General features: G+C 42.3%; 1 protein-coding gene across 4 annotated transcripts in view; it reads left to right on the top strand.

The window, feature by feature from the left end:
- The window catches only part of ATP8B1 (ATPase phospholipid transporting 8B1), a 306,728-nt gene that overhangs the window by 192,880 nt on the left and 91,171 nt on the right, over positions 1-22,677 (top strand). For all 4 annotated transcript variants that reach the window (XM_069220066.1, XM_069220071.1, XM_069220080.1 and 1 more), the window contains exons 18-19: positions 10,563-10,727; positions 14,052-14,163. In XM_069220066.1, coding sequence (XP_069076167.1) covers positions 10,563-10,727; positions 14,052-14,163 — 277 coding nt within the window. The remainder of the gene's footprint in view (positions 1-10,562; positions 10,728-14,051; positions 14,164-22,677) is intronic.

Below are 22,677 nucleotides of genomic sequence, written 5' to 3'. Positions count from 1 at the left end.
GGAGATATGAATTTTTAAAGAATTATTGTTTTCTAGCGCCTAGAAACAAAAAGCGCCAATCTGGTCATCTGGTCGTACCTCGACCGGGGCCAAGTCAAAGTTTAAGGCTGACCGCGATGGACCCTGCTCGGCTACAGCTCGCAGGAGGCCTCGGTCAAAAGTTTACCTTCGGACTTAGGGGGTTATTACAACTTTGGAGGAGGTGTTAATCCGTCCCAAAAGTGACGGTAAAGTGACGGATATACCACCAGCCGTATTCCGAGTCCATTATATCCTATGGAACTCGTAATACGGCTGGTGGTATATCCGTCACTTTACCGTCACTTTTGGGACGGATTAACACCTCCTCCAAAGTTGTAATAACCCCCTTAGTCTCTTTTCTGAAGATTTTCTTCAGTGGGACAAACCTACCAGTCCAATCCGACCTCCTGTAACTCTTCTCCAGATAGGCGTTGCGGAGCCCTCTGTGGAGATTTTTACCTTCGGACTTAGTCGTTTTTTTTTTTAGGTGAAAATCCTTAGACCGGGGCAAACCTGGATCTTGATCCGACATCCCTGGAGCCCTCCTAAATACGCTGGCTGGGAGGTCCCGGTCAACTTTCTACGTTTGGACTTAGTCTCTTTTTTGGAGATTTTCTTCAACGGGGCGAACCCGCTAATCAGGCCGGGTCGCGGTTGAGGCAAGCCGGCTAGAGTTGCCGTGGCGGGTCGGTCCCTCTATGGAGCTTTTTTTCAAAAGTTCTCCAAACTTCTGGGTCTTCTCCCAGATGTTCTTTTAAGATTCTTTTGGGGTCCACAGCTCACCCCAAGGGTCCAGAAGCTCTGAGATGATCCTTGGGGGGGGAGGGGGTGGACTACAACTCCCAGAATGCACCTGGCGCAAACTCCTTTTTGGCCAGTGGTCAGCTGGTTGATTTCTTCAGGAGTTGGTGCAGGGGACTCTGGTTAGCAATTTTTCACCTGTAGCAAACAGGGAGTCCCTCCTTGAACCAGTTGAAGCCAGGCAAAGTCCTTCTTGTGGTGAAGCCCAAGTGTGCAGCTGGTGCAGTCCTTCTGAATGCAGATTCCAGGTGCAGGCCAGTGGTCCAGCAGGGCAGTCCTTCTTCTGTAGTTCTTCCTGGTAGGGAGCTGAGGTGTGGGTGCAGGTCTGCCAGTGTTATCCTGGCTCCTGGGTGAAAAGGAGGGGGGTCCTGGTTCTCCAATCAGGTGCAGGGTCCTTCCCCCTGTGATGACCACTTCCTGGGAAGTGTGGCAAAAATCAATCCCAGGAGGCAACATTCCTCAAAAATCCATCGTGGCTGAAAGTGATTTTTGGAGGTTATATCTGGCTGAGCCCACCCACTGGTGTGGTTAAAAATCATAAACACACCCCTCTTCTAATCAAGGGGGCACCTAGTTGTCTGGGGTTGCAGGATGTGGGGGTGTTGCTGGGTTGCTTCAAATGTCCTCCTCTGCCTTTGAAGACCAGTTTGGCAGCCCTCCCCCTTCCTGTCTCACCACCTGCTGAGGGGAGATCCCCTCCCACAGGCACATCTTTGTGTGAAGCCAGGCCACTTCACACCTCATCAAGGCAGCCTGGCCAGGCTGCCAGAGGCTGGCTAATCAGAGCACAGCAGCATAAACAATGCAGGGCTGAAATTGGCAACTTTTCAGGTAAAGTTTAAAACTCTTTACCTGAACAAGTTATATTAAATCCCACAACTGGAAGTTGTGGGAATTATTATAACAATTAATTTGATACCAAACTCTTCGTATCTGTCATTTAAGGGGACTTTTAAAATTAAAATAAAGTCTCCCCATTCTAGCCTATGAAGGCCATTCACTACAATGAAGGAAAAACGAATTTGGCTGTTTTTACCTCACCAGGGCTTAGAAATCTACTTTTATAAGGTCCCTGCTTATAGTTACATGGCACCCAGCCCTAGGGGCACATAGGGCACACCTTAGGGGTGACTTATATGTACAAATAAGGTAGTTTAAGACTTTGGAACTACTTTTAATTCCAAAATCGAATTTGCATATAACTTTAATTTAAAAGCAGCCAGCAAGGCAGGCCTGCCTTTAAAATGACACTGGGCACCTCAGCAGTGCACCTATGGGTGCACTACCTATGCTGTGGTCCCTAAACCTACATGCCCTACCATATACTAAGGACCTATAGGTAGGTTGACTTAGCCAATTATAATTAGCCTAATTTGCATATTGATTTTACCCAGAGCACAGGCCCTGGGACTGGTTAGCAGCACCCAGGGCACCATCAGAGTCAGGAAAACACCAGCCAAAAGTGGATAATGGGGGCAAAAAGTTAGGGGGCCTCTGCAATCAGCCCTGTTTTCTCACAGGGAGAATAGGGGAGAAAATCAGGCAATCATTTTTTATTTTTTTTAGACCCGCTCTCTAGTCTGTTACTGAGATGTTGTGTGAAGATGACCGATCCAGTCTGTCCAAGAGAGAGGGTTTATGTGACCTTAATTGAAAAGGTCCATGTAAAGTTCAATATACTCCAAAAGAGGTTTGGGGCCTGTGAGATGAAAGTGAGTCAAGTGAAATAGAGACTTAAACCCAAATGAAGTGAGTCCAGTGCACAGTATGTTAACTTGAGTGAACAAGCAAAGGCAAAGCAAGTAGTCCTTTCTGCTGCAAGCATGCAGTGGATTTTTATTTCTATGTATTTTTTGCAAATATAAAATGTGTAAAGAAATGAAAATGACAAAAAAATTAAATATAAAAAATGAAGAAGGACCCAGCAGCCAAGGCACACCAGTCCTGGCACTGAAGGGCATGCCTTTTCAGGCAGTTATGCATCTGTGATCAGGCAGAATGATGTCTCTTCTAGAGCAAGACCGCCATGAGTGAAATAGTCTGACTCAGTGTCCTATGCTGTATGTTCTGGTGAAGCAAATTAACAGCTAAACAAACCAATAGGTGAAGAGGACCGAACACAAAGCAACTATATCTATGTACACGTGTGTATTTTTCTTTTGACTTTCTAGGAAAATCTGAGGCTGTTGGGACAATGAAAACTAAGCCAAGGCCAGGCCTAAAAGGTTGTCCAACAGATTAAGGAAGCATTGTCAAAGCTCTCAAAGTTAAGTCTGTGACCTGTCAGCGATTGTAAGACCAGCAAGTCAACCTGGAAAACAAACAAAAATATCCAATATGTTTGGTTTCTTGTGCGGGTTCCAACAGATAAATTCTGACCTTATCTCGGAACCTGATTTTTTTTATATCACAAAATGGTCTCCAACTTAAATAGATCTCTGGTCAGCTTGAGATAAGTGATGCACCACCAGGAAAGAGAGTTGGGATGTGGGGGCAGATGCAGGAATGTTCTTTGCTTAACCGTGCAATGAAGATCTGAACAGGAGAGATTTTCATTGCATGGGAGGGAATCTCCAACAGACCCTCGCCCTCTTCTGCCATAGCGAAGGGGGTGGATGACATCAACCCAGTGCTAAACTCCCTTCTTAACAGATCTTAGGCATCTGGGATCATTTCTTCTACCTAGAAGAAGGCCAGGATTTTGCCACTCTTGAAAAAGTCCAATCCCAATATCCTAACTATTTACAGGGCGATTTTCCTGTTACCAGCTTCATTTAAAATAGCAGAGAAGTTTGTGAATCGTCAGCTTTCAAGTTATATAGAGTCCAACATCCTCTCCACCCTATTTAGTCACGTTTCAGGCCCAAAGTTAGCACAGAAACTGCTGTTTTGGAACTATCTGAGGAGATTAAATATACTTTAGATGTGTGGGGCAAAGCAGTCCTGGTCTTGTTAGATCTCTGCCAGTTTTCATACTGTTCCGCATTCCAGGGTGCTTGCCTGCTTTTGTGATATTGGCATCAGCAGCACAGAATTAAATTGGCTAAGATTTTCCTCAAGGTCGGATACCAAGAGGTCTGGGTGCCTCCTTTTTCCTCTAGTAGGAGTAGTGTTTCACTGGGAGTGCCCCAGAGCTTAGCCGTTAGTCCTGTCATGGCTAACATTTACATAACTCTTTTGGCTACTCTGGTCGAGTCCTTTGGGGCAAAGATAGTGTCCTATGCTGATGACACTCATTACTTTTCCCATTTAATAAAGATGAGACATTGGATCAAAAGGTCATTAAACCCTGCCTATCTGCGGTCTTTCGGTGGATAGGTTCTTACCAACTCAAATGTAACCCTGATCGGTCTGAGACTCATCTTTGGTCATAATTTTACTCAAAACCTACAAACTCTCTGGCCGGATGCGACTCCTCCACCTAATGCCAATCATGAAGTAGTAAAGAACTTGGGTGTTAAGGTTGACAAACAGCTGACCCTTCAACCCCAGATCAACACCGTTGTTGGCACTTGTGTTGATGTGCATGGCCCAACATTTCTTGCAATTCCTTTCCCTAACTGTTAGGACAACCATTCTCCTTCCCGTGGTTGTGCCCAGAATATATTACGCCAGGGGCTTAATCTGTGAAAACAAAGAGGGGGAGCCCAGAATAGTTGTTATGCGTCTGCCCCAAGATGTCTAGTTTTGATAACACCTCATGGCTTTCATCCACTGCACGGCACTTCCGGTCACTTGATCTCACTCTCGCAGTTATTTTTCATCTCTGCCTTTTCCCTTTGTCACTGTTCTCCTCTCTCTTTCTGTATTCTACACTCCTTCTCTGCTTGTCTTTGATCTATCTGGCGATGTAAATAACGTGCCGGTCTCCAAAAATGAGCATCACGTACACAAATTAGACACGGACAGTAATTACATATTACATCAGTCTAATAGAACTATCAATAACCCAGTATGATTCATTCATGAATACAACCAAATTCAATATGTACAGAATATTTTGCCTCCAGTCAGTTACAAGCAAAGATCCACAAGAGGGCGCGCACATTTCAAACTTGACGTGTTCCATACACAAGCTAGAAATAAGCTATTCGAAGGAAATAGAAGTCTTTTTTCTGTGTTAATAGCTCCGTTAAAAGGTGTAGTCATCACGGTTTATGATTTTGCAGCAAGGGCCATCAATGAATTTGGAATTCTGCATCAATTGAGTTGAATGTCGGTTCCTATTGTTTGCACATCAATAAACCATTCATGCTTTCTGCACTTTATAAATGGTGAAGTTTAACGTAGTATTTCATAAGCTTTAAACTGAGGAGGAACGCATCCCTTACTATGCGTTTTAAAAAAACAAGCAGTGGTACTAGTTGCAATGACAGTTACCTTTTGTTTGTATATGTCAGTGTATACACTGGTGATATAACGTGTTGCTGCACAAGGTCATTTGTGTTGTCCACCACTGATTCAAACATCTCTATATAGGTGTTCCGCAACCCAGATACGACCATCTAATGAGAACGAAAAAATTAATCTCTTGATAAAATAAATAATATTGGATCACGTGAGCTTTACTCCTTTATCTGGGCTGCCTGCATCTATTTAGACACCTGACTTTTACCCGATAAATCACATACTAAATATCAAGCATGTTCAGACCTAATGACCTGTGAGTAGCGGACCTACGTGTGTAATGTATGAATAGATTGTTCTTGCCAGCATACACATAAAACACCAGAGTAACAAACTAATAAAATGCAACGATGAGCCAGCTCAAATCAGGTTCATGGGCGCAGATGCAACATATGGGAACAATAGCAAGGTTTCTGACCTGAGTTTTTGTTGATAGCTTTAATACTGTAATATTAATAATGTGGACAAACACGAAAATATAACCAGACAAAATGCAGCGAACCTAATTCAACGGGAGAAAATTAAATGTGCTATCTGCTGCAATGTAATGTATACATGAAACACTGTGCTGTGAGGAAGGTGCGGCAAAAATAATAAAGCGGTGTCGGAACAAAAAAACACAAACTTGTCTGCGTAGATTTTTTTCCAGCAATGAGGATGGTGGTGCAACAGAGCAGGTACTTTTTCACTTGGTCTTTACCCATCGTCGTGTTTAAGTTTCACTGAGCTATTCTGCCCACAACTTGCGAAATCTCGACTTTGACTACTTAGGAAGATGTAGGTAAACTTATGTTTTTGCTACTAGTAATAGCCATATAGCAGTGTTTACGATTTTTATAAGCATCTGTTCTGCTTTTGGGCCGCCCCACACGTCGAAGGTACTTACCAGTACATCCTTATGTAGCAGTAATCAAGAGAACCAAACTTCCCTGGTCCTCACAAGCTAAGAGACCCAGTCTCCCCACATTCCGGCTTTAAAGAACTGTTGGAGCTGAATTTAGGGGATCTGAAGAATAACGTCTGTTAGAAATGGGGTTTTTGGTTGGCAGTCAGGTTGCCCTCTGTCCAAGCAAGAACCCTCACTCTAGTCAGGGTAAGTCGCACACAATCCAAAATCAGCCTGTGCTCACCCTCCGGTAGCTTGGCACGAGCAATCAGGCTTAACTTAGAAGGCAATGTGTAAAGCATTTGTGCAATAAATCATACAACACCATAGCATAACACCACAAAAATACACCACACAGTGTTTAGAAAAATATATAATATTTATCTGGGTATCATCAGGTCAAAACGATCAAAGTTGCATTATGAATTTGTAAAGATATCACTGAAAAGTGATATAAAGTGTCTTAAGTCTTTAGAAAGTAAACAAAGTCTCTTTCAAACACAAAGTACTTGGTTTCTGGTGGAAAATCTCCTCAGAGGGCCACAGGAGAAGAGGAACGTGGAAAACGGGTGTGTGCTTCGATTTCTCCTCAGCACACACGGACTTGCGTTATTTTCCACGCGGGGAGTCGTGCGTCGTTTTCCGGCGCGCGGACAGTCTCTTTCTGTGGTTCGCGGGGAGTACCAGATGTCCCGGGTCTGTGCGTGGATTTTCCTGCTTGTTTTCCGGCTGCGCGTCGTTCTGCGGGGCTGCGCGTCGAAGTTTCGATCTCACGGCAGGCGTCGCGTCGATTTCTCCTGGGGAGTCGGGCGGCGTTGTCCTTGCGAGGCCGTGCGTCAAAGTTTTGATCTCACGGCAGGCGTCGCGTCGATCAGCGTCGGTGTGCGGCGTTTTTCTTGCCGCGGAACAAGCTGTGCGTTGAAAATTTCGGCGCGCGGAGCGTCCAAGAGGAAGAGAGAAGTCTTTTTACCCCTGAGACTTCAGGGAACAGGAGGCAAGCTCTATCCAAGCCCTTGGAGAGCACTTTTACAGCCAGACAAGAGTTCAGCAAGGCAGCAGGCCAACAGCAAGGCAGCAGTCCTTTGTAGAAAAGCAGACAGGTGAGTCCTTTGAGCAGCCAGGCAGTTCAGCAAGGCAGCAGTCCAACAGCAAGGCAGCAGTCCTTTGTAGAAAAGCAGACAGGTGAGTCCTTTGAGCAGCCAGGCAGTTCTTCTTGGCAGGATGTAGTTTCTGGTTCAGGTTTCTTCTCCAGCAAGTGTCTGATGAGGTAGGGCAGAGGCCCTGTTTTATACTAAGTTGTGCCTTTGAAGTGGGGGTGACTTCAAAGAGTCTCTAAGAAATGCACCAAGCCCCCTTTCAGTTCAATCCTGTCTGCCAGAGTCCCAGTAGGGGGTGTGGCAGTCCTTTGTGTGAGGGCAGGCCCTCCACCCTCCCAGCCCAGGAAGACCCATTCAAAATGCAGATGTATGCAAGTGAGGCTGAGTACCCTGTGTTTGGGGTGTGTCTGAGTGAATGCACAAGGAGCTGTCAACTAAACCTAGCCAGACGTGGATTGAAGGGCACAACAAGGTTTTAGTGCAAAGAAATGCTCACTTTCTAAAAGTGGCATTTCTAGAATAGTAATATTAAATCCGACTTCACCAGTCAGCAGGATTTTATATTACCATTCTGGTCATACTAAATATGATCTTCCTGCTCCTTTCAGATCAGCAGCTGCCACTTCAACAATGTATGAGAGCAGCCCCAATGTTAGCCTATGAAGGGAGCAGGCCTCACAGTAGTGTAAAAACGAATTTAGGAGTTTTACACTACCAGGACATATAACCACACAAGTACATGTCCTGCCTTTTACCCACACAGCACCCTGCTCTAGGGGTTACCTAGGGCACACATTAGGGGTGACTTATGTATAGAAAAAGGGGAGTTCTAGGCTTGGCAAGTACCTTTAAATGCCAAGTCGAAGTGGCAGTGAAACTGCACACACAGGCCTTGCAATGGCAGGCCTGAGACAAGGTTAAGGGGCTACTGAGGTGGGTGGCACAACCAGTGCTGCAGGCCCACTAGTAGCATTTAATCTACCTGCCCTAGGCACATGTAGTGCACTCTACCAGGGACTTACAAGTAAATTAAATAGTCAATCATGGATAAACCAATCAGTAGTACAATTTACACAGAGAGCATATGCACTTTAGCACTGGTTAGCAGTGGTAAAGTGCCCAGAGGTCAAAAGCCAACAACAACAGGTCAGAAAAAATAGGAGGAAGGAGGCAAAAAGTTTGGGGATGTCCCTGTCAAAAAGCCAGGTCCAACAACGTCCTATAGCTTGACCAAACTTTTTATGCTTAAGCGAAAGAACTTTAACCAGGGGGGTTTTCTATTTCACATATGTTTATTAACATTTATGAAACAAAACTGTAACTGAAGTCCTCATTTAGAACTGCTAAGCAATAGGGTACATAGAGAAGTAGATCTATAAAGCATCTCATCTTGCATAAAACAGATTACATAGCACTATTCCCCCCTCAAAAATATTCCCATGATTGTGCCTGATGCTGTCCCGGGGCCTTTTTTATGCTTGAGATAAATGAGGGTCCATAAACGAGATGGTAAGGAGAGCTGTAACGGGATCCCTCATGATAGCATTTACATTGGTTGTTACAAAGTTTATCAAATCAAAGATTAAAACCTATGACAAATTAAAACGAGTCCAGAGTTACAAATCGTCTGAGAGATGTCCTAGGATTATCAAAAATGTCTGCTTCTTATAGGATTTCCAGTGGGGGTTTCTAAAAACAGAGCAGGCAATAAAAGAGATTGTGTTCTATGCACCTCCTTTTAAAAAGCTGCTGATTCCAGCCAAGACAGCAGGTTATGATCCACAGCATCCTACAATAACAGCATTGTTAAGTGTATCAAGCTAGACACCGGCCAGTGTGGACTCTCGCTTCTGATATTGAGCTGTAGTTTGTGCATAAGAATGTATTACGACCACGGCAGGACAGCAACCTATTGTTACTTTCATATTCCTGTTAGCTCAGAATCTGATGATCTTATTTTTAAACGGAATGTTATTGTGCTGTTTTTGAAAACCTAATAAAAAAGAAAACCAATAAAAGGAAAGTGATGAAGGCATTTTTTTATCTTCACGATTTCCAAAATCTGTTATGGGTTGCGACGTGATTGTGTCATTGACATTCTTGAGTATTGCGTAAATGGAGAATCTTGCCCCACTAAATAATGACATATGAAGGATTGATGCATATGAAATAGAGGTAATACTTAACATTGTTTTTATGAAACAATACAGTTGATCACAAAGAATAAATGTGCAATAAATAATGGAAAACGGTTGATGTAACAAGTACTATTTGAAGGATGTAATCAATTGTACCATTCATGGTGCTTTCTGATCTGGCTGAAAAAATATTAAGGTCTGTTATTAAAAAGCACCAAAGTAATCCACGTAGAAGATTTTAAAGTGATGTAACAGGTTTTGCAAAGACATAGCCGTAACAAGACAATTATATCTTAGTGGATTGTCACTTGAGTTAATGAGTGCTGTTAGACAGCCAGTAAGACTTCCTCAGAAGAGCTGAGGACTGCAGAAGCTTTCATAGGGGTTGTGTCTTTTAGAAGAGTGTTGTAAAGTGGCTACTTGGTCTTCTCTGCATAATTGCCTGGATGCTGAAACTAGGGCAGAGACTTGTTTGGGAGTTTGATATTTTTTGTTTTTTCCGCACTCTCGCCTAGGCTTTGCTTGAGAGGCCTTTAAAATATTAGTGCGCAAAGGAAATGCTATGAATCAGAAGTAAATAACACATACCTTTTAGAACACTAGTTTAATAATATTCTCTTTACTCTGCAGAGTTCTTCTATGGCTGATCATATTTGCAACTGTGGGGTACAAGCAGGTCTATGTCATTATGGTTGTGTTCGTGAGAAGTTGCAGAGGTTTTCCTGTTAAAGTCCTTCTGAAGTTCTAAAGCAAATTATGAGGGGAAAAAACCTTTGATGTGCAAGTTTTGCAGGGAAGGGAGCCCAATTCAGTGAAACTCATATTTTCGTCCAAGAACTCTTGCGTGGAAACATTTATTTATTTGTTTTTTTTTACGTTCAATCCTGCCTGCAGACAAAGTTTTTCCAAGTTCACAAACTGCATAAAATATGAAGCAGGGCAACTTGTTAAAACTTTGCAGACATCTTTAAGGTTTTGGCTGCACCTAAAATATTTATTGTCATCTTCTACTGGTGTCCTGGATAGTTCAAAAATGGATGCCACAGAGTATCCATCAGCCAGTGTTGCAAAAGGTACAGAACTATTATTTCTTTTGTAGTGCTCACTTGATGAAATGTATCTTATTATTATTTGCACTTGATGTATACCAAACAATTTTAAATGTCCATTCTTTGTTAAGCATGCCTGAGTTTTATTGATTTTATTTTTTAGATGTTTGCAAATGACACATTACGGACATTATGTCTTTGCTACAAAGACATTAGCCAGGAGGAGTTTGATAAATGGAATGTTAAGTATGAGGCAGCGTCAGTGGTAGCAGTAAACCGAGATCATGCTCTGGATCAAGTGTATGAAGAGATAGAAAAGGATCTCATAGTAAGTCATTACCATTCATGTGTTTCTGTTCTATGCAAAGTGTAAGCTATACAACATTGTAGGCATGTTGCACAATTGTATCAAGAGTTGTGGTTATAAGTTCGAAAAATTGATTTTTATTTTGAGAGAAAATGAATGTTAGGTTACAACTGTGTACCTGTCTAGAGAATAAACCTGTCATGTGAGTCCATGGACGTGTGGCTGCACGGGGAACGTGCTTATGTTACTCTCTTTCAGTGCTTCACATATCAAAAATTAGTACCTGAAGTAATCCCCACCATCTCTGTTTATACATTGAATATATTTTGAAAATATTCTCTTAGACCTAGGCACGTATCTCTATATAATGGATAATGCTGGTGCACCAGGATCTGAAACTATTGACCCCACTTAAACGTGTGCTACGAAAAAGAGCAATTATTGTTTGTTTATGTACAGAATCGTGGAGAACGGGAGATGTTATGTTTTCTTAGAGAACCTCCCATGTCTACAGTAGAAGTGGAACTGTTAATTTAATTACAAAATGTTTTTAAAGAAACTGACTGCAACTACAGAAAGTGTCTAATTTTCCCAGGGCTCCTTAGATTTTCCTTACACTACTCCAGGAAGTCTGGCCACACAGTAGTTATTGATTTGCAGGTCCTGGGGGGGTTAATGAGGAAGATGCATATTGGTTGAGCAGTTGTTGGTAATCCACAACACTGCTAACCGGTAGTGTTTGGGGAGTCCAAGACAGGGTGGAGTGATGGAGTATCTAACAACTTGGCACAGCTTTAGCCCAAAAGGGTGAACTGTGAGGGTGATGCATGAGCACAAAGTAGAAGACAGCTACTTGGGGTATGACCAACAGGAATGTAAATCTGGGACCATAGGGCTCATAGAAGGGAACTTCTAGACAGGGCCCTTCAGGTCTCTGGTCTTTAAGGAATCACTTAATAAAGGAGGCTATTAGGGCAAAGTGAATTGTAGGTGCAGGGTTTGGACAGTGCCACAGAAGCAGGAACACAGGGCAAGTGAAGAATAGAACATAGTGCTTTCTTATTTGGTCTTATACACTCTAGGGTAGAGCGGGTAGCTCTTCACCACATCTCTTTGATCTTCTCTATTAAGGGCATTTTAAAAGGATGGATTTTCCCCCTGTTGACTGTTCTCCATAGTTCCGTAAATTGGGAAACCTAGGAGCAGAAAGAAAGGTGTAAAAAGTCAGCCAGCTGGGTGAGACTACTGGCGCTGTGCTAATAAAAATCGATACAGAAGGTAGCATTGAGTAGAGGGCACCTAAGCCATAACCATTGGTGCAGAATATCTGGAAAACACAAAATGCACTGACTAGGACTGTGGTCTCTCCTCCAGTGTTGCGGAGGATGTTTCCATTTGTTTTCCAACTGAGTATCTGAACCCCTAGAGTTCTTTGTCATAAGTGGGGGTGTATCCCAAGCTGATCCTCACTGTAACAGACTTGAGGGGCAATGTGAGATTTCTGAAACTAGTCCTAGATTGTAATTTATTCATTGATCTTGACGTTCTCAGACCTATGTGCGGAATAGGTGTCTTCTGATTCCTGTTAAGAGTAGGAAGCTTTTATTGAATCTACTGTTTCCGTTAGGATGTGAAGGATGATGGGTACATAATGTTTTTACTGGATCTTGGAGTACAGAGATGTTGGTAAAACAGGTAATATCAATATGTGAGGGGGTGGTAGGAGATGTGTGTGTGTGTGTGTTTGTGTCGGTTTATATGAGATACATGTAGAATGAGATTACAGTATCTCTGTGACAGCAAGCAAAACCCAGTATGGCAAATGTTATTTAGTTATGTGGTGTGAAAGAAGAGTGAAAAAAGAATAGGAGATTTCACTTCGACATGTTTGTATTATTACACGGGGAAGATAGTAGTGAAGAAGCTTCAAATTTTAATATGTAGTTGCTCAATTTAAAAGTGGTTGGTGTGGAGGCAGTAAAATAAATATATGAAAAAAGCTGGGTGGAGAAAGTTAAAATAAGTTGGCTACGGAGAAGAATGAGATGATCACAGATGCTTTTAAAACTGCAAGTGTTGAGCATGAAAAGTCAAAGACTAGATCTTCCAGTCATATGTTTGCTGAACACCCATTTAATGGTGCTAAGTGGCCTGGGTTGATTGAGGTGTTATGGTGATTAAGTGACTGATTTAGGGATTGGTGTGGAGGAGAGCACAAAGCAAGTAATCTTTGCATTCAGAAGGAAGTGACCAGGGAACCAGTTGATTTGGGCCCAAAGAACAGAATTGTACGATTGAAACAAAGTAATTTTCAACTGCCTGTACCTTTCATGGCCAGATAGGGTGTGTCTGTTCTATTGAAGAAACAAAATTATTTGATGAAAATGATGATTGTTCAATGCATAAATATGAGATAGTTAAGAAGTACTAGAGACAGGCAAGTTCTAATTAGCATGGGGGCATGTACTTTGGAACAAAAAGTGGGGGAATTAGTTAAAGGGGTGAAGTAAATATCAAAATTGGGATATCTGTTTGCTTTTTTGTGTTTTTGTTAGAATGTATGACAGGAAGCCAGGGATGCTTTTATGTCATAGGTCCTGTCCTGCCTCATTTAAAGGAGACTTTTATGTGAAGGTTTGTCTGAGGATCCTTTGTCATAGTCCTAAAACCCTGTCAACCTATCCTTGGATTGCATGCCTCGTGTTTGAAGATGACTTTTTTTCTCTTTGTCAAACTGTAGAGTATTTAATAAATAATTATATGAAGCAAAGGATCCGCAATACGTGGCTTGTTTTTTTTTGCTTCTCCGTAAAGAGAGAGGGAAAATAACCACTTAGTGCTTCTCCCTTGTTGTACCATGAAATGTAATTGATGCAGTAATCTTCATTTAACTACAAGTTGCTCCAGTTTTCCTTCCCTGATGGAGGATACTATAGTTCTACTTCCTAATCTTTTCTAAAACCGAAGCAGTTTGATTAAATATTTGGACAGTAACTGGTAAGCCATAGAGGAATTGAGCAAGGTGGCACCTGACCTCTAGTATATGACATTAGGAAGACATTGTGTTGACATTTTCTCGAATTATAGACCTGATACCAGCATACTTTGCCAAATATATGTTGAAGACATGGCTTCAAATAAACATAGGACTACCTCAAACACTTCATATGTACTTTGTGGTTCCTTTCCCAAACAGACCTTCTTTCTTGGGGATATTTGCCTTTCCAGTATACTGGAAATAAAGAACCTGACACACTGACACTGTTGCTGTGGAATTCAGTTTAAGGAATTAAAACTGTATTAAAAAATAATTCACCATATTTATGTATTTTTAATATCTTTCAGCTCATTGGTGCTACAGCTATAGAAGACAAACTGCAAGATGGAGTTCCACATACAATTTCAAAACTGGCACAAGCGGACATTAAGATTTGGGTGCTTACTGGTGACAAAAAAGGTAAACATAAAATGTACTGTAAGGTCCGAAAGTTCCTTTTTTGAAGTTGTACAATACATTTAGTAATTTACGTCATTGCTCCCTGTAGTTATTTTCTTTGCATCCTTTATATAGTCCCAAACGTCTCAACTTGACCAGTATCGTTTTATGGGTCTCCCGAATGCGTTTTCAGGAATGCAAAAATACTTTCCCTTCCCTACCAGCCTGCTGCCTTCAAAAGTGACCCTGTCCCCAGATCAAGTACTATACTGGCTGCTAATTTAAAATCCGTGCATGACATGTCAATGTGTTACCAGTAACACCTAATCCTATATGCAAAAATAAATTGCATCCGCCCCTTCAGCCTGTTAAGCTTATTGTTGCCACACAAATATACATATAATTGAGTAAGGCAGGTGATTTATTAGTTCAGAGTCTTAACCTCAAATATCTGTCAGCAGCCTGTAACCCAACCCAATCATTTATATTAGTGCATAATGTGGAAAGGGCAACACTGTCCACTGTGGATGGTATTCACTGGATGCTTGACAAGGGCAACAGAGCAGCCTTTATTTTTTGGACCTCTGCTGCCTCCAGTGCCATCTGTCATCATTTGATATATCGGACTATGAATGGAGCTTTTGTGATGCAGCTTTAGACTGGATCCAGTCACACCTCTAGGACAAAAGTGAGGCAACCAATATATCATACTTTGCATCTGATTTTAAATCAGTGAGTCAAGTGGAACCACAAGAATATTCTTGAAATCCCACATTGTTTAACATATATGTTGCCAGTCTCACCCACCTAATTAGATCTTTTGGATTTATACTTGTGACCTATGCAGACAACACACAGTTTATCCAGTGGATGTCTTCTCAAACAGCATAATTAAAATGTAAAACTTGTTTTGCAGAAATAGTCTCTTGGAAGGATACAAATGCACTTAAGCTCAATGATGATCATACCAAAATACTTATTTTGAAGTTACAAAGATCCGACTAGTCCTACTGCTGGTGACCTCAAGGTGTAGGAAACCCACCTGTTCCTTTCGTCTCAGCCAAGAAGCTGGGTGGAATAAATGATAATGCCTTCTTTCCAATTCCCAATTTTAACAAGATTAAGTTTTCATGATTTCCATATTTAAAGCTAATAAAAACACCTACCATCCTCCATTACCTTATCTGAAGGTAGTCTTTAACGTCACAATCCTGCCATGGATGGACTTCTGCAACATACTTTAATAAGGTCGATCTTAAAAATTGCAGATGCTGCAGAATTTGCCAGCACATTCTTTATCAGGACTGTATTGGCAGACAGAGATGTCCACAGTTTTGGCCGACTAGTGCTGTCTACCTGTCAATAAATGGTGTACGTTCAAGATCCTCTGATTTTTCTATCTTTAATATTATTGATTGAGTCTTATTTATATTCAAGAAAAAGGTACACCTAATGTCTGAAATGGATCTCTCTGATCTGAGGCTACTGCTTCATCCAAGGCACCATTATTTAGAAAATGTAGTATTGATGGCTCCTCTATTTTGTGGTTGCTGCTAAACATTAGAACCTTCTGCCCATTTGCTTCAGAACGTCACAGAATGATTTGGCTTTCAGAAAAGTAATAAAACCATTCCTGTTCAATGCATGTAACCAATTTAGTACTTCCTTAGTACTTTCATACTTCGAGTCAGGATAACATTTATGGTAAATGTTGCTTTCTTCAAAAAAAATAATAATAATAATTTTACGCAATGTAGTGTATCCTGAATATTGCTTGGCTGTTGTACCTTGTAAGGACTGTTTTCTTTACGGCCTAATGCTGTTGACCATTAATTCCCTTCTCCAGTTCAAGACATGAAGCACGCCTGGCACCGAAGGTGAAGTTTCATGAGAAAGTGATACTTCTGTAGAAGCGATGCTCATAGTTTATCCTTTCAAAGTTTGTCTTCTTTCACTCCCATGAACTCACCCTCCTGCAGCAGCTTGCACCAGTACTGAAACCCCATAGAGATGTGGCGATTATAGAAAGTTCTGTATTAGGGTATAAACGTGTTTCACAACCTCATCTCTTTAGCAGATGCTGGGAGATCCCTTTCTCTCTATTTCTTGTGCCTGGCAGCTATTTTAATTATTGAATTTTTCAGCTCAATCAAAAAAAGGAGACCAAAGTTGTAGGAAAATGCCACTGTTGGCATGTTCACCCCCCACGTTTTGCCTAGTGTTGATGCCAGTTTTGATTGAAAGTGTGCTTGGACCCTGCTAACCAGGCCCCAGCACCAGTGTTCTTTACCTGAAACTGTACCTTTGTTTCCCCAATTGGCTCAGCCCTGGCACAAAGTTAAGTCACTTGTAAAAAGTACCCCTGGTACCAAGGGCCCTGTGGCCAGGGAAGGTCCATAAGGGCTGCAGCATGTATTATGCCACCCTCAGGGACCCCTCACTCAGTGCATGCACACTGCTTTGCAGGTTGTGTGTGCAGGTGGGGAGAAAAGACAGTCACCATGGCACTTCCCTCAGAGTGCAATGCCCACCAGCCACTGCCTGTGCCATAGGTAAGCTGCATGAGCACTATGCCCCTACAGTGTCTAAGTCAATTCTTAGACATTGTAAGTGCAGGGTAGCCATACTGAGTATATGGTCCGGGAGTTTGTCATTACGAACTCCACAGCACCATAATGGCTACACTGAATGCTGGGAAGTTTGGTATCAAACCTCTCAGCACAATAAACCCACACTGATGCCGGTGAGGGATTTATTGAAAAATGCACACAGAGGGCATCTTAGAGATGCCCCCTGTATGTTAGCCCAGCTACTAGTGCAAGGCTGACTGGTCTGTGCCAGCCTGTCACTTCCAGATGAGTTTCTGACCACATTGGGTTTGTGCCTTTGTGCACTCTGTGGTCAGAAACAAAGCCTGTCCTGGGTGGAGGTGATTTACACCTCTCCCTGCAGGAACTGTAACACCTGGTGGTGATCCTCAAAGGCTCAAGCCTGGTGTTACAATGCCCCAGGGCACTCCAGCTAGTGGAGATGCCCGCCCCCCGGATGAGCCCCTACTTTTGGCAGCAAGTCCGGAGGGATAATGAGAAAAAAAACAAGGAGTCCACCCCTAAGGTGACCAGAGCTGAAATGACCCCCTCCTTGAGAAATCCTCAGGATGTGCTCCCCTCCCCAGAGGGAGTGGGTACAAGGAGGGTGTTGCCACCCTCAGGGACAATAGCCATTGGCTACTGCCCTCTAACCCTAACACACCCCTAAATTTAGTATTTAGGGGAGACCCTGAACCCAGCTCTTCAGATTCCCGACGACCTCACAAGAAGAAGGACTGCTGAGCTGAAAACCCAGCAGAGAAAAAAGGAGATGACAACTGACTTAGTCCCAGCCCTACCGTCCTGTCTCCTATTTCAAAGACCCTGCAACCGAAAAGCCATGCGTTCTGCAGGACCAGCGACCCCTGAAAAGCCTCCAGGGGACTGCCTGCATCACGAGGACTAAGAACTCTTGTGGGCAGCGGCTGTGCCCAACCAGAAGAAAAGACATCCATCTTTAAAGGGACTCCCACCTCACTCCAGAAGTGTGAGTCCCCACTACTCTGCACCGGCGCCCCTGGCCTGTGTCCAGAGAAACCAGCTACCCAGAGAGGACCCCCCACATGACTCCGACGACATGTCCACCCTGAGCTGACCTCTCTGCACCCCAACGACAATGCCTGCAGAGGGAATCCTGAGGACCCCCTGACCGCGACTGCCCAGGACGAAGATATTGGATGCCTGGAGAAGCATTGCACCCACAGCCCCCAGGCCCATGAGGACCACCCACAGGTGCAGCAATGATCAGCAGGTGGCCCTCACCCTTGCCCAGTCAGTGGTTTGCCCGAGAGGCCCCCCTGTGCCCTGCCTGCAGTGCATAAGTGACCCCCGGGTCCCTCCATAGAGTTCTATTGAGAACCCGACGCCCTGTTGGCATACTGCACCTGGCCGCCCCCGTGCCGGTAAGGGTGTGGTTTTTGTGCCTACTTGTGGCCCCTCCAGTACTCCTCCAAACACCCCTGGTCTGCCCTCCGACAATGCGGGTACTTACCTGCAAGCAGACTGGAACCGTAGTACCCCATCTCCATAGGCGCCCATGTTATTTTGGCTCCCGTTTGACCTCTGAACCTGACAGGCCCTGTGTTGGTAGTGCTGGGTGTTTGGGGTTGCCTTGAACCCCCAACGGTGGACTACCTATACCCCGGAGATTGAACCTGTAAATGTGGTATTTACCTCTGAAACTATACTGTACTTACCTCCCCCAGGGACTGTTGAAAATTGCGGTTTCCACTTTTAAAATAGCTTTTTGCCATTTTGATAAATTGTGTACAATATTGAATCTATTCAAAGTCTCAACTATTAATATACAAAGTACCTTTCATTTAATGTACTTACCTGCTAAATGAATCTTGTGGTTCTAAAATTAATTAATAAAAGAATATTTTTCCATATAAAAACGTATTGGCCTGGAGTTAAGTCATTGAGTGTGTTTTCACTTCACACACATAAGCTTTATTCGGCTGACAGACCATCAAAGCAATTCAATACAATACAATACAATATAAATATAAGTAAACATCATAATATCATAGCAAAATTTAAAAGAGTAAAATCCATGTTTGCCCGACTTGGAACAATTTCAAATCATTGTAAATAAAAGATGCGTATGCGCCATGCCATTACTAAAAACTTGCTTACTGCATAAATTGTCACACTCGAATTATGGCTTTTTAAAATCCTCAAAGCTAAAAAACATTTCCTTAAGTTCAATTCCCAACAGATTTTGCGAATCCATTTAAACCTTGGGGTTGAGTAAGCGGGACAAAAAAACATAAAATGTTCTACTGTTTCGGAAGAAGTGCCACATGCAGGACAAATATCGGAGCTTAACTTAGGTCCCCATCTGCTCGTCAAGGCCTTCAAAGGTAATGTTCCGAATCGAAATCTGGCATACAAACTTTTGCCTAGTAAGTCAGGTATTATGTCTAGATATAGTTCGAACTCTGGGTACCATTTGAAATCAAGAAACAAATTAGTTAAATGACCATTCGATTTTTGAGAAATGTAATTATTACGTATGTGCGACCAGTAAGCTCCTTTCAGTACTTTTACATGGGACTTCACAAGTTGCTGGGGATTCTCCCAAAAGTTCCCCAATCCCAGCGTACAAAACCAACTGGATACGTGTTTGATCCATGGGATGGACGTAGAGTTAGGGCTTTTTAACAATTCTAATAGAGAAAACTTATATATGGCCAGTTCGGGAACTATCCAAAGCCTCACCCAATATAATAGAGGCCGTAAGATAATTAGATCAGCCATTCGTTTAAACCCTAGATCTAAAAATAGGGGGGTTAATGGGGTGCTAGTAGGACAAGCACATAAAGCCCGTGCAAAGCTATTCTCAATTTTGGTTATCCTACTGCTCTCTGACATGCCCCAAATCTCTGCGCCGTAAACAGCAGCACCCTGTGCCTTAGCCACATAAATCTTTACTGCTGGAGACACAACTTTAGCGATCGTATTCCTATAGAGGCGCAATATGGATGCTGCCCGATGTTGCAAAAGCCCAGCACTCTTGCCAGCTTGTTCCTCCCAAAGGAGTGAATCTGTAAGTCTCACACCCAAGTAGTCAATGGAGCTAACCTGATCCAAGAAAGCTCCATCTAACCTAATAGTACATTTCTTACGAGGGCCAGAGCGAAGCACCATTAATTTTGTTTTCTTCGAGTTCAGCTCTAAACCAAAATTCCAGCAGAATGATTGTGTTTTCACTTATTGCTTGTGTGTGTACAACAAATGCTTAACACTACCCTCTGATAAGCCTACCTGCTCGACCACACTACCACAAATAGAGCATTAGCCTCTGTCAAGCCTCTTGGGGAACCCCTGGACTCTGTGCACACTATATCTCATTTTGATATAGTATATACAGAACCAGCTTCCTATAAGAGTTTTAAGCCATACACCCCACCCCCACAAAATCAGCAGCGGGCTAGCAGCTTTCCCCAGTATTCTATGGAAGCCTCATCTGTTTCCCAAACCCCTGAAATGTTATAGGATGTTTAGCCCCCCTTAGAGTCAGTGGAACAAACTTTGGTCCATACACTTTTTCTAGGACTTTTCATGGATGCAAAGGGTTTGACACGGACTTGTAGTTGACTAGCAGTCTCTGAGGTGGGATGTGATGTGACTGTGCCATGGGATGTCCAGGATGAATCTGGCTGCTACATTCGGGATTTTTTGTAGTCTTGATTGTTGTTTCTTTGTGATGCCACCATAACGTGTGTTGCCATAGTCCAGTTTTCTAGTGATGTGTGTGTAGGAGACGGTCTTCTTCGTGTTGTAGGGGATCCACATGAAAATCTTTTGGAGGAGTCAGAGGGTGCTGAATTGGCGGGTCATGAATAGAGAGGAGTCCAGGATGATGCCTAGATTACGTGCGTGTTCTGTGTGAGCTGTGGGCATTAACCAGTGCGGTGTGCCACCAGGAGTCATTCCAGGATGAAGGGGTGGAGCTAATTAAATGAATCTGTCTTGTCAGAGTTGAGTTTGGGGCATCTGGCTTCCATCCAGGCGACGACTGTTCTCATCCCGTTGTGGAAATTCCTCTTGGCTTTTGCAGAGTCATCGGACAGGGAGAGGATCAGTTGGGTATCGTTGGTATAGGAGAATATGTTTAGCCCGTGTTGTTTGATGATCTTGGCTAGCAGGCAATGTAGATGTTGAAAACCGTTGGGCTGTGTGATGATCCTTGGGGCAGACCGCAGCATGTGTCTTTGGGTTCTGACATGAAACACTGTTCTGAAACTTGGTATCTTCTGTACAGTTAAGAAATGCATCAATTTCCTTCATAATTATTTGCCGTACTTTAAATTTTAGCATATAAATTGCTGTCTAGTCGGTACTCAATAATTTTTGTTAAGTTGCAGCTCAGTTATGGCTCTGGGTATTGCGTGTTTTTGGAGAACCTACAAGTTTTCTCTCCTTTATGGCCCCCATGAGCAGGAGGGCCTATCAGATGTAATGGTGTATCACTTTTGTCGTGATTCTGTCCCCAAAGTTTCAGACTGTGAATACTAGAATGATCTGTCAATGAGGACTAGTGTTACCTTCCATGAAAAAGGGAGAAAATTGTTTTGTAAATGAGCCATCGGGCAAGAAATTAAAAATGAAAACGTCATAAATGGCTGTTTTTTTTCCTACTAATTATCAATATTGTTTAATTTTAACAGTTTCTTTTGGAAAACTGAGGGATCTGTACAAACAGACCCCTTGCTAAATACAACATTGTCTACTTTTTAGAAATGTATAGGTTTCTAGGAACATCAGTGAGTTTTGCACCTGTTTGAACAAACCTTTTTGGCACAAATCCATTCTGAAAGCTGAAAAGCTGGTGATCCTCACACAGTAAACTTTTTGTTCATGCCATTCTTAGAAAAAAACACTTTCTTCCACAGAAATTTTTTCCCCCAAAAATGTAGCATATGCGTATTTTCTCGGTGCCCTCCAAGGAAATTCCCAAACCTGGGTACTTTTAGAATTTGACGTGGATTCCTTGTGCAGATAAAAAGTTATGAAGGTGTAATCACAAACTACCCCAAGTATATATAAAAAAAAAACACAAAGAGCTCAGCACTGGGGATGGAAAAGCCCTCAGTTGAGGGGTTAATACATTTGGTGTTTAATGTCTTACCATCAGACTTGTTTTTTTAATCCTATTTTCTATACTTTACTTTCTGCACTTTTGCTTTCTCCGTGATTTTCTTTGGATCATTCTTGATGGCCTCATTTTCTGTTTCAAAGGTAATTCTAAAATTGTGAGAGATGCATGAGTTTTGTCCTTTTTCTCTCAACTATTTGTTTTAAAAATGGATGAAATGTTGACTACTATTCTACTTTAGATCTCATTGTGTAATGGTTAAGAAGCATCAAGTTTGTTTATCATTTGGTATATGTTTTGATTTCTTATAAAGAATCAAATTATGCATGAGTGAATTTGAAAAATGGAGCCTCATAAATGGTCAGAGTCGTAAAATGTATACCCATGCCCAAAGGAGAACTTAATTGTATTAGAGTGAATAGGCAATATGAAATGAATACAATATGTGGTATAGCAGGCAAGACTGTGTGAATATTTATATTCCAGCTAGTACCTCATCTCCAAGATACAATCATGTTTGTTTATAGGGTAGTTCAATTGCTTATGAACAAATAAATTGTGATTATCTAAGCTACTTGAAATGTTGGTCTTAAATCAAATTTTTTAGTTGAAATACATTTTTGATAAATCTTCGATTCGCTAGATCATTTTTATTATGTGTGATGACTGCAGTGTAATAGTCAGTAGCAATATGTGCCATTTTTGTTCATCCACCTAGACTGATTACATTAAAATTGAGTAATAATCCTTTTTGATTATACATATATAATAATGTAAGTTCCCTTTTTGTTTGAAAGTGGGTTGAACTGAGCACCAAAGCGAATGGTTCAAATGTGTACAGAC

The sequence above is a fragment of the Pleurodeles waltl genome, chromosome 1_1 (genome assembly GCF_031143425.1).
Source record: "Pleurodeles waltl isolate 20211129_DDA chromosome 1_1, aPleWal1.hap1.20221129, whole genome shotgun sequence".
NCBI classification, from domain to species: Eukaryota; Metazoa; Chordata; class Amphibia; order Caudata; family Salamandridae; genus Pleurodeles; species Pleurodeles waltl.
Note: the sequence above shows the minus strand (reverse complement) of the source record. Positions and strands in the feature narration are given on the sequence as shown.